General features: G+C 35.9%; 1 protein-coding gene across 1 annotated transcript; it reads left to right on the top strand.

The window, feature by feature from the left end:
* Positions 1-4,707: 4,707 nt before the first annotated feature.
* On the top strand, positions 4,708-8,454 carry LOC121973273 (rRNA-processing protein FCF1-like). The gene is made up of 5 exons (XM_042524798.1): positions 4,708-4,778; positions 4,847-4,912; positions 4,996-5,101; positions 8,205-8,247; positions 8,378-8,454. Exons 1-5 carry the CDS (start codon positions 4,708-4,710, stop codon positions 8,452-8,454), a joined length of 363 nt encoding a protein of 120 aa, XP_042380732.1.
* The last annotated feature ends 7,921 nt before the right edge of the window (positions 8,455-16,375 follow it).

Here is a 16,375-nt window from a genome sequence, read left to right as displayed (position 1 = left end):
CCTTTAGTCGGCTCTCTAGGTGATTAATCATATCAATCGAATGCTTGTAAAATAATCGGTTGATCAACTCATAGTTTTTGAGTCAACTAAGTCTTCGCCTAAGAAGAAAACTATTTATGCCTAGAGTCCAAGTTGTTTAGTCTTTCAAATCTCCCATTCCGAGTTTCTTAATTCATTGGGACTTCGCATTTGCTAAAAGGCATTATTTCTAGATCTTCCTTATTTGCCAGGTATTTAATCGAACTTAGCCTACCAGGATTTCTCATTTGTCAAGAGGTTTCACCTTCAAATCCTTGTTATTTGCCTACTCTTATTAAACTTTCAAATCTATCAAATGTTTTCTTGACCAACTTGAATTTCACCCACCTATCAATTTCTGTTGGACTTATCCTTTTTCACTTAATGTTTGATCAAACCTCAACCCACTTGAACTTCGTCCATCACTCGTATAATGTAAATGCCAAGTAATCTGACACACAATATATAAATTCAAATAAACCTAACTTTAAATCTTTACTAAATAATCCACTTGAACTTCATCCGTCACTCATATAATATAAATGTCAAGTAATCTGACACACAATATAAGTAAATCCATATGAACCTAACTTTAGACCTTTACTAAATTCATCAAATCCACATGGCCAAACTCGATAAATTCAGACATGATTGCACCACTAGAAGATTGTTAATGAAATGTACTAGAATAGATTTTTCCGTAACTTAATTTGATTTAGGCCATTGGCATTGTGAAGTACGCCGAGCAAAGGGAGAAACTCTCCCTCGCCCTTGGTCACCAAAACCTCCTCAACTGATAGAACACCTCTCCCTCCCACTTAGTGGCCAAAACCTCTCTCTCCTCCCTCTTTTCCTCTTTCCCCCAAATCTCTAACCTCCTCCTCCTCGGTTTTGGTAGATATGCCTCGAGGAAGGAAGATTAAGTTACAAGCAATGGTGGATCCCCTTACTCCCTCTCCATTGTCTTCCTCTAATAAGGGACAACAATGACAAAAGGAGGAACAAGGATTTCATTGTTTGGATTAGGGTAAATTTTATGTTTTAATTTTTTGAGTTGCTAAAATTTGTGGGACTCAAACATAAATACATAAAATGATCAAGGTGACAAGCATGAGCTAGTAATATTTCGATCATATCATGCCTAGTCTACCTAGTCCGTGAGCAAGGCTAGGGAGGCTTTGCCCATGGGCTGAGTGAAGCATAACTTGATCTCGATCTAAGATTGTGACGAACTAAGCTAGGCCTTGGCCTTGGGCATGCATGGCTCACATTTTGAGCCCGTATGCCAAGTTCAACGTGTATATATATATATAAATTTTTTTAAGATAAAAACATATAAAAGAGAAATATATATCAATAATAGAAAATTAAATTGTAAAAAACTAAAAATAAGAAGAAATTAATAAATAAATCATATAAAATATTAAGTTATATGACTAATTAAAGGGAAAATAATAATTTTAGAATTATTTTAATTTATTTATAATTTTAATGGTAATTAATATATATGAATTTAAAATCTAATGAATTAATTAAAATATTTCAAACCAAATAAACAAAGATATTTATGATCAAACCACCCTGTCCAACTTGGGAACACAATTGAACCGATCTTGGCAAAATAAACCCGGTTAAAATTCAACCCCACCATTTACCTAACCCTTGGGAAGTTGGGAGTTCTCTCTTTTCACATCTCCTTCGGCCGCCGCCACCTCAGCCCAAGTCCTCACCGCCTGAAACCTCTGGCGCCATCCGCTACGCATCTCCTCGACCAGTCATCGTCTCTACCGGGGTTATTCAAAAACCTGCAGTAGGGGAACGTAGATAAGTTCGTTCGAGGAGTTCCTTAGGACGATTGGAAGAATTGTGCGTCGCCCGAGTAGCCGCTACGTATCGAAGTTAGACCTAGTAGGGATACCTAAGGCAAACTGTACTTTGTCTCCCAGGGCATTCTCGACGAAGTTCCAAGGTGAGTAACGCTTTGCACATTGGTCATTGTGTTCGTTACTTAAGCAAACTTTCGTCTCCAATTTTTTTGGGTTCTCAGTCACTCGTCATCTTCACTGCTTTATAATTAAATAAAAGCTCATTTATTGGTTTTCGTAGACGAAGCTCTATAACAGTTTAATTTATATATATATATTTCAATTTTAAAACTAATATATATATATAATTTAATTAGGGTTTTTATTTTTTCCAAATCCCCGACTCCCCCTTCCTATTCCCTCTACCAATCGGCATCACTCACTGTCGCTCCCGCTCGCTAGATTTTATTCCAAATCCCTGACTCTCCTTCCGATTCCCTCTCCCAATCGGCGCGCTCACGCTCGTCGTTCGTTACTTTCAGGTGATATCTCGCCTACCCCTCTCTATCCCTCTCCTTGCATTTCACTGTAGATACCCTTCGATTTAGGTGGAGTTTTCTTACTTGATCCCTTCACCTTAGTGCATGATTAACATACGCCATTAGGTGTAACTTCCATTCAAGGATAATATATGTGGTGCTAAATTACTTAAGGAATGCCCCCACTTAAACTTGATTCTGATTCAATTCAAAGTAGATTAAAACTTTATTTCAAATATTGCTTATTGTTGCAAGTCATCTTAGGGTTTATGATAATAAGTAACTAATAAAAAGGGCAGCCCGATGCACGAAGCTCTCGCCATGCGGGGTCCGGGGAAGGATCTATTGTACGCAGCCTTACCCTGCTTTTTGCAAGAGGTTGTTTTCAGGATTCGAACCCGTGACCTTTTGGTCACATAGTAACAACAACTTTACTGTTGTGCCAAGACTCCCCTTCATAATAAGTAACTAATAATTTTAGTATATTTGTTGGAAATAATAAATTGCATGCTTCTATGTATCTCTATTTGCTTAATCTTGTCATTTATATTTGCTTGTCTTTTCATAGCCTATTTGTTGTTACTCTTCCAAAATTTATTAATGAAACTTAAAAGGGAAAGCTTAAATTATTATGAGAAATAAAGAGTGGATTTATATCATAAATGATCATGTCAATATAGTTCCTATAATTGAGAAATACAAGAGGGCTCCAGCTCAATACTCATAATAAATTACGTAACTTCTCAACTAAATAAATGGAGAATAAAACCTTGTCATAGAACTTTGGTTCTAGACTTTATAAAAGTTATGACATTATTTATGCAAAGTCAGTAATAAAAATATTTCTCTATAAATATAGAGCATTTGCTCCGTGCTTTAAAAAGAACTTTCGGTTCTTTCCGCGTGTTCATATGCTTGACCAAATTCAGATGATTTTTTTTTCATGGGGTGGATTGTGGGTCGTTCACCCTATTCTTATGTAAGGCATCAGTGCTGTCAAACGAGCCTACCTATGGTGGGGCAGACTAACCCACCAAAAATTCGTCATGGCGGGATAGGCCGATCAACTATCCTGGCGGGTTGGGAAAACTCCAACCCAAGACGAGTTGTGGGTTAGGCAGGTCAATCCACGAGCCCGTCAAAAAACAAAAAAATATATTTAAAGGTTGAAAACTTTGATCTTGGATTGTTGATTAGGCGGGTCAAGCTCACGAGCCAATTGAATTTTCCACTTTAGTTTTAAATTTTAGAAGGCTGGCCAACCCAGCCCACCACAGGCCAACTCGCATGGTCGCGGGTCCAAGTGGGTCACTCTAGACCCCGTTTGGATTTGCCTTAGGTTGATGAAATCTCACCCCAACTTGCTTAAATTGTTTGGTGTTGTCGGCCAACTCGACAGACCTAATCCAAATTGGCAGCTCTAGAGGCACCTCACGAAATGGATTACAAGTCATTCATCATTTTTTTTTCTAGACACTTTTCGAATGGATTGTTGATCATTCACCCTATATATGTATTTGTATATATGCATTCACATGATATATTTCATATTGGGTGGATTACGAGCTATTCATCCCATGTATATGCATCTCTTTTAGGTAGACTACAGGTCGTTCACTCGACCTCTGTATGTATAGGTGCATACTTACGATTCATTTCATTATCAGTGGATTACGGGTCATTCACTCTCATATATGATGTATCTTTCTCGAGTGGGTTGTAGGCCACTCACCTTTGTATTTATATTTATACATGATGTGTTTGAAATAAGGGAATTGCAGGTCGTTCACCTTTACTATACGACACATTCTTGATAAGTGTATTGCATGTTGTTCACCCACTTAATAAACTATGTTGAATTGTTAGATGTAGACTATAATGTGTGAAATGTTAAAAAAAAAAAAGAGAAATTAAGGCAACTAACAACATTAATTAAAAAGAGAATGAGAGACGAATGACATGAAAATATAAATTGTAAAATATGTTGTCGCCTCTTTGATTACCATGCACATCTCTCTCTTATCTTCGCTTTCCACTTTGTGCTCACTTTCCTTTTCCATTGACCTCTAAGTTAGTTGCTTAGATATGTACATAACACTAGTGGAAATTACTTTAGAAGTATGCATGCAGTCAGTTTTGTATGCATGTGTGTGTGTGTCTTTTGCTCCAACATTGTTACAGTTCACACGCAGTGAGTGAAGCTAGTGTCGCGGCAAGCCTAACTCGTAAGGAGCGTGACAAAAAACTTTCTCATGTTTTTTTGAGTCTCATTAGATGTATGTGATGTGAATAGATGCACAATTAGTTTTAATAAATGTTCTTCTTCAAAGTAGGGTACTGCAGTGATGGGGCGAGTGAAGAAAGGTCCTAAGTTTGCTGTCACGAAGAAGCTTATCGGTCCTAAAACCCTCAGGAAGTAAGTGAAAAGCTCAACTTGTTGTGCTCCTCTTTGTATGTTATAATATTTCTAAATTTTAATTTTAGGTACAAGGAAGAGGTGTTGAATCCTAAAAAGAAGGATCTTGAAAAGGGGAAACTTCCTTGCAATGTGTACGTATATGTTATTCATTGTATCAATGCTTTTCTTCCTACAATTATTTTCTTTCTTATTTTTTTCTCTTTGTGTTTTGAAGGCCGGGCGTTTCCTCTGCATTGGTCTTCACATACAACGCTGCTATTTGCCCACCTTATAGGGTTATTGTGGACACCAATTTCATTAACTTCTCTATCCAAAATAAGGTGCCTTTCCTTTATGCATTATAGCTTTCAATGTTGGTTATGCCTATGTGTAATAAAAAGCAATTTAATTTTGTTTTCTCGGTGTAAGCAAAATTATTCTGATTGATAGTTGCCTCGACTGTGAGCCATATCTATCTCTCTGTTTTCTGTTGAGAAACTGGGATATAGTTTCAGTGCATGCTGGCCTCTGATTATCTCAGTAGGAGCTTCTAGATAATAATGAACCACTAATTGAGGGTTTCTTTACATAGTGCCAGTGAGAGTGTCACATCCTAGTTTTTGATGGGGTTATAGATGATGGCACTTGTTTACAACTTTCAGTAGTTATCCCACCATCAATATTTAGTTATTTGTGGTTTTTTTGAAATCTTGTTTATATATAACTGTAAGTTATACCTTTTCTACTTTATACCCCTCTCAACTTGGTAATTGATTAGGTTCTAAGTTTTCTAGTTAGAGTTTCCCATTATGCTCTTCACTCCCAATTGGAAGTCCTGTTGCAAAGGGAACATGGTAAAATGCATGCCAAGTGGCATCCTCATCATTGAGAATACAAGCTCCATCACTCTCCACATCACCAATCACCATGTCTGACTATCCCAACTACAGTCTGGGATCCTTGACGAGCTTGATTTTTGCGTGCTAAACTCATCTGATTTCTCATCAAGAGTGCACGTGCTTGGTTGCCTAGGCCCAAATTGACAAGTACATATGCATCTCCATTGTCTTCACAACAACATATATGAGCACTTCATGCATGTTAGCACCGATATGGTCTCTGTCAAGATCAATGAGGATACTATTATCAGCAACCATGAGGCCTTACAGTTACTACCCACCAACTCCTACACTGCTACCAAGACAAACACATAACCCTTGCCTTATCCTAGAATAAGTCCTATAGCCTTCCTTTCCTCAATGTCTATAATCCCAACCAATTTTAGAGAAATTGGTCCCTAAGATCCAGTAATGGGATGTTGCAAAGGCCTAATTTTGGGATTAAAGAAGGTGCTGCAATTAAAATCAAATCTTGCAATACATGTTTAAATAAAGGGAAAAAAAATGGGGACACTGAAGTCAACCTAAGACATGACATCATTGAACAAATGAGGAAGACAAATATAGTCACAATAAAGCAGAGTGGATTGGAAACTCACATAAATCGACTCTAGATATTTATAGCAACGTTGGATCTTTATCTACACTCCTTAACTTCAAAGTTGAAGTACCATAGTTTATATTTTTCATTCAGCTTTTGATATACTGCATGCATGATTTACAGCCTGTTTGGAATGATATGGAATTCAATTCCTTTTAGAATTGGAAATGAATTCCATGCTTTGGAATGATTTTTTAGCTAAGAATTGATATGGAATTCAATTCCAATTCCATCAAACAAGACAAAAGTAAATCACATCTCTTTATGTGTGATTTAGATAGGGAATTCAATTCTTCATATTATGTCCATTGTGCTCTCATTCTCTCTTCTTTGTAAAAAAAGAAAAGGAAAAAGAGAGAAGGATAAAATGGTAAAACATAAGAATTCCATAACTTAAGTTGCAATTCATTCCAAACATGAGAATTGAATTCAATTTCTTATGGAATTTAATTCATAATGGAATTCAATTCAATTCCCTGTTTGGAATGATATGGAATTCAATTCCTTTTAGAATTGGAATTGAATTCCATGCTTTGGAATGATTTTTTAGCTAAGAATTGATATGGAATTCAATTCCAATTCCATCAAACAAGACAAAAGTAAATCACACCTCTTTATGTATGATTTAGATAGGGAATTCAATTCTTCATATTATGTCCATTGTGCCCTCATTCTCTCTTCTTTGTAAAAAAAGAAAAGAAAAAAGAGAGAAGCATAAAATGGTAAAACATAAGAATTCCATAACTTAAGTTGCAATTCATTCCAAACATGAGAATTGAATTCAATTTCTTATGGAATTTAATTCATAATGGAATTCAATTCAATTTCATGACTTAAGTTATTTCCAAACAGGTTAATGTGAGATTTATTATTTTCTTTCTCTTATGTGTCTCTTCTCTCAATGTTAATGCTAGAAATTTATCTTGTCTCCCCTAACATGTTTATCTTATCCCGCTCTTGCAATAAACAAATGACCCATAATGTAGTCTCCTCCCATCAGTACACATCGCTTGGCCTATACGTAGAGATCTTAGTCTCGTTTTGTTCACAGCACTTGTATCAATTTCTTTATCCATTGCATTTTTTAAAAAATGGTTGTTTTTTTTTCTCTTCTACCATGTTTCTCTGTCTTTCTTGCTTTTTCAAGTAAATGCTAGAACTTTTGTCAGTCTCATCTCTGACTTCTCCTTGTTGTTCTTGTATCAAACATTTACTGAAGCTCTCTCTCAAAAGATATCTTTCTTTGTTTACATCAAAAAAATTAGATACCTGAATCCTAATCCATCTTTTTTGAAGCTAAGATTAAATTGTCAACATTTTTCCAAGTGTCCTGTTTCTGATGGTGAAATCATTGCTGTAGACCCTATTGAATCTAATTGTTTTGCTAATGCTGTCTCTTATCTTCTTGCTATTAATAATTTTTTCATATTGTTATAAATATTATTTACATATTAATAGTAAGAACAAACTGGTTGGTGAAACTCGAGGACATTGTGTTAGTTGACACTGCCAAAATTTCTTGTTTTGCAATTAACGAGAATAACATTATTTGATTGCTCTATTCAAAGATGGTAATATACTTGTATTGTATATGGCCATTCTAGCTGAGACTACTAGGTGGCTGGAGAAATCAGTATTGTTAATTTTACTAACTTTTCATTCAGTAGAAATATCTATCAGAACCTTGTCGAAGTACAGTTTATTCATGTGTTATTTATTAATCAAAATGTCCACTGCTTGATAAGTTCTTTCCTATAGAATGATATGTGTTGGCTCTTCAAGAATGTCTGTGATAGTAGTAGAAACATGTATAGTTGAAAATGCTGAAGCTCATCTCTGCAAATCTTAATTTGATGCTATGTTTGTAAGGAATCTTATTCCTCTAGAATACATGATATTTTTCTTTGTTTGTATCTTTGCTGATTGCTTTCTTAATCGTTCTAGTTGGATTTGGAGAAAGGCATGATGGATTGCCTCTATGCTAACTGTAAGTTGTGTTTTAGCCTTTTAGATGAGGATCGTGCCTTCTTATTTTGTTTATAGTAGGATTATTTGGGTCATCTTAGCACCTTTATCTATTTTATAAAGAAATTGTTTCACTCATGTTTGTACTATAGGCACTCCATGCATCACAGATTGTGTTATGGCTGAGCTTGAAAAGTTGGGACAGAAGTATCGTGTGGCTTTAAGGTAACTTCTTTTTTTTTTCTCCATCAATTTCATAAAATATATAATTCAATTTTACCTATATAATGGTTAATTAGATGTTTAATGTTTCTTTTCTCTTTTACAGCATAATTCAAACCTGGTATGCTCTTGTTGTTTCTATAAATTTTTATAAAATTGATCTCCATTTTTGTTGGAAAGCTCGCCTGGATTTAATATCCTTCACTGTTTTCTTCCTTTTATATTCTCCACCCTTATTGAGGATTCCACCTTATCATGTACAGCAGAAATGCTATATTATAATTGCAACATGCGATCGAGACTTGAAGCGAAGGATACGCAAGGTATAGGACGTTTTACCCTATTACTAAGATCTAAAAAGCACGGATTCCCGAGTCATTACATTGATGGATCCTCTAGTCCATAAAAATTGAATCAATTCATGATCAAATTTTTATATTGGTGAGGGACAATGGACCTCCATCTATTAACAGGTGGGGGTCATTACCTCTCACTAATCTCCTTATCCCGATTTAGAAGTGGACCAGGACAAGAGGACCAGAGGATTCGGTCCCGAGTGCCTATCATGTACATTACCAGACACAGGTATTTGATAAAGAAACTACCTGAAGCAACGATTGGGAGGTAGAATTCTTTTATTGTGTTAATTCATTCTTCATTTGAGCACTGAACATGTCTTAAAAATGGCCCTTTTATCATCAACACAGCACCGAGATATTGAACAACTTTCAGTACACGGGGCTTCTTCCTGAGTCAGATAATTTTATGCATTTTCCATTATGAACAAACAGAGCCAACCTGTGAGGCTTTGGATTGTTTGTAGCTAGTAAAGCCTTGAAGGCCTTCATGTATCAACTTACATTTAATTGTAATATCTGGCACTAAGCTACGTGGATATTAGGAAAAACAATGGTGATTATTGTTGAAACTGAACTTAGCTCATTAATTAGGTGGGTTATGATTGTGAAAGTGTTTCAGAATTGGATTGAATCATTTGGTTGAAGCGTCTAACCCAAGACATGAAAGCCAATTTGTTTCATTTTAAAATTCTTTGTGATTTTACTATCAATGTTTTATGCTTCCCAACTGTTTATCAATACTCCTTTTTCAACATTAGCAGTCATATTGTAGGATCAATACCAGTGTATGAAATGGCAAAAATCATAATTAATTTGATGATACTTATAAATTTGTTGCACATATTTTGAGCAATCTAAGTGAGCTAATTGTGATGGGGTCAAAGGGGACTAAGACTCAGGGTGGATCGATGGCTAAGTGACTGGACCTAATTGAGCAGGTGCAATGGACCAACGTGGAAAGGCAGGCGAATGGAGTTTGTGGATTGAACAAGTCGAATGAGTTTGGGTATGGTATCGGTTATATGGGATATTGAATATTCATACTTATTAAAAGATAGTACATTTTTTATTTCTATCTAACCCATCATCATTTAATAAAAATATATTAAAATTAACATCATATTTTAAAAATATATTAAACGTCTATATAATCTATTTCTAACCTTAACAAAAACAAAAGTTAGTGGTTTTGGATATATATATATATATATATATATATATATATATATATATATATATATATATATATATATATATATATATATTCCTCCAAATAACTTTAATTCTAGTGTATGATAAAAAGAAAAACCTCCAAAGAGAACACAAGCTCATATGTATGTTTTTTATGTAACATCTTTCGAGGTTTGTTCCCTAATCTCTTATATATTCTAACAAAATTGAGAAATATAATGAGAGTGGAGAAAAGAAGGCATTTGCCTTGTTAATAAGAGTATTTGATGGACAGAAGTTTGTGATAAATTCCTAAATAAGAAATACAAATTTTGATGTGATCATCAAAGTTCAAAGATATCAAGGAGTTAGATCTTAGTTTGTGCTTTTAACAAAGAACGAATTTGTATCTTAAAAATCATGAAAGTTTTCACATGTTAATGAAATAGATGTATTCGTGCTTTAATAAATTTTGTTACATTAATACAAATGTTGCAATAGTTAATTCATATGAAAGCAAATAAAAAATTATCCATTTGCTAGTATAATACATCATTTTTGGCTGTTTGAGGTGAAAGTTACAAGCCTTAAAAAAGGAACTATAGTGTTGAAAAAAAATATATATAAGTGATACCTCTAAAGGATCAACAAAGATTGCCTAAGTGGCCTTATTCTAGATCATCACACACTACTTATGAAGACCTTTTCATTAAGGGTTTGTTGATATAATCATCCTCGGATCAATGTTAACTAATTTGACTAAGCTTGGATTGGTTTGAGTTTAAGTTTCGATATTTGACAATGTGTGAGAGAAAAGTCAAGTAGGTCAAGGAAGGACCGAATATTTAACTGGAAAAGTCCTAGCTGAAGGTTAGGTCACGGAAAACTCTAATTGGAAGTTAGGTAATGGAAAATCCTAACTGGAGGTTAGACAATAGAAGTCTTAGTGGGGCTAGGCAATGGAAGACCTAATTGGGAACTAGACAATGGAAGTCCTAGCGAGACTTGGCGGTGGAAGTCCAATGGGAAAGTTGGTAAGGGAAAGTCCAAGTGGGCTAAGGAAGATTGGGCTCCTGGTGAGCTAGTCCCAATAGCTCAAGGTTGATTAGATATTGGGTAATGGAGAGTCTTGATAGGTCAAGGATGATCAGATGTTAAGCAAAGAGAGTCTTGGTAGGTTGAGATTAACCAGATACCAAGAAAGATATAAATTCAGTGTTGAGAGGACTGAATTCAGTGTTACCAATGTGTCAATCGATTGGTAAACCCTAAACTCAGATTTCGGGTTTAAGGTTAGGCAATTGATTGGTGTAATTGATTGTCCCAAAGCAATCAATTAGTGTAATCAATTGGGTATGTTTTCACAAGAGCATAGTGTTGGGTTGCAATGGTTGTAAACAAAGTTTCATATTGAAAACATATGGAAAGGATCATGAACTTAAAATGAAAAGATATCTTCATTGGTATGAGGTCCTTTGGGTAGAACCTTACAATAAAACTATAAGGGTTTAGACCCAAAGTGGACAATATCATACCATTATGGAGATATCTAAATTCTTTTAGTCCTAACACATAGAAGACCTTGGAAACAATTGGGGTAATCGATTGAGGCTAAGTCAATCGATCAGGCTAATCGATTAGGAGCTTTTTCATGATAGAACAGGAAGTGCTGAAATCGATTAGGCAATTGATTGGCAGCTTTCGCGAGAGCATATATAAAAGATGCTAGAATTGTTTGAGATAATCAATCAGCAATGTCAATCGATTAAGGAAATTAATTAGACAGTATTTTCTTTCGCGAACAAAAGCTTCAGAATTGATTGGAAGCTAGTAATAAATTGATATGACTCACCAATTGATTGATCAAGCAAAAAAGAGTCGGTCTACAAGTTTTGAATGATCGATCTAACATGATAATCGATTGAGGGTAAAGCCAATTGATTGTGAGGTGTTTTCCAACCTGAAAGGAACCCTAGAAAAGGAGAGTTTGTGGACATTTAAAGAAATCAATTCTTGGGTGTTTGGGAGATAAATGTTGTCATATTTCTTACTACCAAAAGGTAATTTAAAGTAAGAAAAGAGCAAACAAAGCAATGTTCATTTTGTAAAGTCATTTTTTGATTTCTTTTGTAATCTTGTTTGTGTTTCTTATTTGTATTCTCGTATTCGATCTTGTATGAGACTTTTATGCCTCTAAAAAGTTTTCGAGAAGGAGACATTCATAGTGGAGCTGTGAGTGTGAAGAGTGAACCCTTAGATTAGTCACCTCAAAGAGATGGATATCAAGTAAAATCTAAGTGCTAGCATCATGGAGTCTTCTCTTCAAGTTTTTTGTTGCAACATCAAGTTTAAAGAACCAAAGAGAGTTATTCACCCCCTCTAGCTCATACATGTCCTAACATGGTTTACCTATCAAAATAAGTCCACATAGCAACATCTTTCAGAGTCAAATGGATATCATCAATTTAGCTCCCCGAGCTCTCTCCTTTGATTACTTGAGCTCCTCACCTCTCCCCTCTAACTAATTAGAGCTCCCCAAGTTCTTCCTTTTGAATGCGCCAAATTCCTTGAGTTCTATGTTCTAAGTCTTGTTGTTGCTCAAGGTCATTATTAGGTATGACCTCCCTACACCGATAAATAATTACGTATATATGCCATGGAAGAGGTTCACAATCTCACTCACTCTAGTGCTTTTTATATCCTCTTTACTTCCACTCTTATGTGACTTAAACATCAAAAGGTTTTTGTAAGTACCCCGGGTTAGTTTTGATGTAGTCAACCAAGTTAAGCTAGGCTCTGTTATGTTTAATCCTTGTATCTAAGTCTGCAGGAGCTTAGGAACACAAGAAGTCGAGCGAAAGACGCAACTAGCAAGACAGATGACACAGGAAAGGAGTCGACGGGCTCAGTGCATCTAAGAGACGAGGTGTTGGAGTGTATACTGAAAGCCTAAGCTTTGTAAACATTCATGTTAAATAAAGAATCATATTTGGTCAATTTATCTACATTGTTTGTAGTTGTTCAATTAATTTATATTGTAGATAACATAGCATGTGGTGTCATATGCAGAAGATAATGTTATCAGTACCTTATAAATTATAAACAGTAGCTCACGACCAAAATGGAAAGGAACAAACCATTAGAAGGTCGTAGTGTAATTAGGTATCAGTTTATCTTGACTGTATAATTATACTAGTACACTTAGAGTGTATTGAGTAGGACCATTTGAGGTTGTTTCTTTTATACTGATTTTATAAAGAAACAAAGACCTCGGTTATTATGGAAGTGTGTGCTCTTAATCCTGATATAATAACAAGCACATATATTTGATATTTATTTCTTTAATTTATCAATGGGTGAGATTTAGTTCGATGAATCAATAAGCCCGATAAGTTGGGAAATGGTATCACTTATAGTGTGTGTTGTTGATTATAGAAGGAAACTGTGTCCTAGAGATACTAGGTTGAGAATGTCCTCAAGAGGAGCTCATAAAGATTGTCATGTTAAACCCTGCAGGTGGACTTAGTCCGACATGATAATAAGGTTGAGTGGTACTACTCTTGGACTTAGATATTAATTAAATGAGTTGTCAGTAACTCACTTAATTAATGGACATTCGATATCTTAAACACAGGGAGACTAACACACTCATAATAAGAAGGAGCCCAAAAAAATATAATTTGGGATTGGTGCGGTAGTTCAATGATAGTTCTCTAGTGGAATGAATTATCATTGATAAAATTAAGTTGTGTGTTCGGGGCGAACACGGGATGCTTAATTTTATCGGGAGACCAAAACTAATTTCTCCTCTCGGTCCCTATCGTAGCCTTTTATTTATAGAGTTCTATACTCACCTATACCCACCTTCTATACCCACCCAATTGGGGCCGGCCAAGCTAGCTTGGGAACAAGCTAGGGCCGGCCTAGGTATAAAATTGGGTGGCCGGCCCTAGCTTGAACCCAAGCTAGTAGGGCCGGCCAAATTAAATTAAAAAAGAAATTTAATTTTAATTTTTATTATTATGTGGAAGATATAATTTAAAGAGAATTAAAATTAAAATATCTCTCTTGTAAAAGATCTACAAAAGATTAAAGAAAGAGATTAGATCTCTTTCCTTATTTGTAGATTGGAGAGATATTTTATTTTCTCTTTAAAAATTATTCACATGTTGATAAAATTAAAATTATAGAAATTTCCTTTTATTAACCATGAAGAGATTTTTAAAGAGAAATTTTATTTTTTAAAATTTCCGGAAACAAATTAGGAAGTTTTAATTTGTTGATTGAAACTCTCCTAATTTGCTCTTTTGATTGTGGCCGGCCATCACAAGTTGATTGGGAAATTTTATTTTATTTTTCTCAATTAATTCGTGTCAAGGAAAATTAAGAAAATTTTATTGTAATTAAATTTCCTAATTTGCCTAGGCCAAGGAATATAAAAGAAGGGGTGAGGGTGCCTTCATGAGACACAACCTTTATTATTTTCTCTCCCTCTTTTGTTCCTTGGTGTGGCCGGCCATCCTCTCCCTCTCTTCCTCTTGTGGTGGCCGAACCTCTCTCCCTTCCTTGGAGCTCTTGTGGTGGCCGGATACTACTTGGAGAAGAAGAAGAAGAAGGAGAGAAAGCTAGCATCTCTTGGAGCTTGGTTAGTATTTTGGTTTTTCTCCTTGGTGAATTTTTCCTTTTGTGGCCGAACCTTGCTTGGAGGAGAAGAAGGTGGTTGGTGGTTTCTCATCTCGGTAGATCGTTGCCCACACAACGTCCGAGGTTAGAAGAGGAATACGGTAGAAGATCAAGAGGTTTTTCTACAAGGTATAACTAGTAATTTTTATTTCCGCATCATGCTAGTTATTTATGGAAATAATACCAAATACAAGAGGCTTACGTTCTAGAATTTCGAATATGTTTTTTCGATGCTGTGTTCTTTTATTTTTTCTTTTCCTTGTGATTTGATTGTTCTCTTTGGTTAACCTAAAGTTATTTTAGAAAATTAAATATTAGCTTTCTATAAAAGGTTTTGTCTAGTCGGTGGTGGTTGCTCCCATATCCAAGAAGGCCATGTGCCTCGCCACGTCAGTACTGGGAACCAATTATGGAAATTAATATTTAATGGAATTAATAACTTAAGGAGACTTGGGTCAAACGTGTAAAGTTCCGCAGGAGATCCAAGTCAAAACCTAAAAGAACAAATAGATTAAGTTTTGAATCAAACGTGTTAAGTTCCGCAGGCGATCCAAAATTTAATTTAAAAGAACACATGGTAGCTAGGAAAAGGTTCAGACCTTTGTACAAAATTTTTGTACAGTGGAACCTATAGGTTTTCCGAGTAGCAACCAACACGAGGTACTATGGAAGAGTACGCTGGTGGATGAAAAGGAATTGTGCGACGCTTCTGAGGGATGAGAAGCGGGAGTGGAAGAATTCTCGAGGAGAAGGTCGGAGTTGCATTCGGGTAAGCTCAACTCTAGAAGGTCGGAGGATCACCCAAGTGACCAAAGAAGGAGACAACGACTGGAGAAGGCATCGAACGATCAGCAGAGGTTGACTACTCTGGGCGCCGGGACCGTTCGGGCGTCCTGACAAGATGGTCTGGGCGCTCGGACAAGATGGTATGGGCGCCCGAACAAGATGGTCTGGGCGCTCGGACCACCAAGGCACCTCACAAGTGCTTCGTCACAGTGTTGTTGTTGTGGATCACCATCGAGTCCACATCAGCAATGGTCTGGGCGCCTGGAGCTTGGAAATGAAAAAAATTCAATCTCATAGCAGTTGTGAAGCCGGTGTGTGGATATAAAGTTTGTCTCTCTAGGGTTGCCCTGAGAGGGCCCAGGCATCGGAGTTGCCATGTCAACAAATGACTAGTTTTGACCAGTGGGTTATAAATAGAGTCCTGGTCTTCTTCATTGAACACAACACTTACTGTAATCAAATTTCTATTATGTTCTTCAAGTTCTGCGCTTTCAATGTCCTGTACGAGGCTTCTCTGCCTTCGACTTGTGTCGAAAGGAGTCTGTTAGTTGAACTTTACTTTCCTTGGATTAGCAACCTCCCCAGTTGCAAACTAAGTAAACACTTTTATCTCGCACTTATTTTATGTCTTTTAGTTTTCTTTATTCAAAGTATTTGTCTAATTTAAAAGTCGAAAACTTTGAGAAGGGTATGTTTTTTTTTTAGGCAATTCACCCCTTCTTACTGGCCGCACCAGGACTAATAAGTGGTATTAGAGTGAGGACGCTTCAGAAGGACTAACCATCGATCGAAGCAAAGAAATCGATGGCCAAACCAAGCCTCAACCCATTAAAATTCGAGAGGGAGTTCATACACTAGAAACATCAAATGGAGGTATTCCTATAAACTAATTTTGAAATGATTTTAATAATCAAGTATGGTTTTTTAGTT

This window comes from Zingiber officinale, chromosome 4A, assembly GCF_018446385.1.
Source record: "Zingiber officinale cultivar Zhangliang chromosome 4A, Zo_v1.1, whole genome shotgun sequence".
Lineage (NCBI taxonomy): Eukaryota > Viridiplantae > Streptophyta > Magnoliopsida > Zingiberales > Zingiberaceae > Zingiber > Zingiber officinale.
This window is presented reverse-complemented; position numbering and strand designations above follow the sequence as displayed.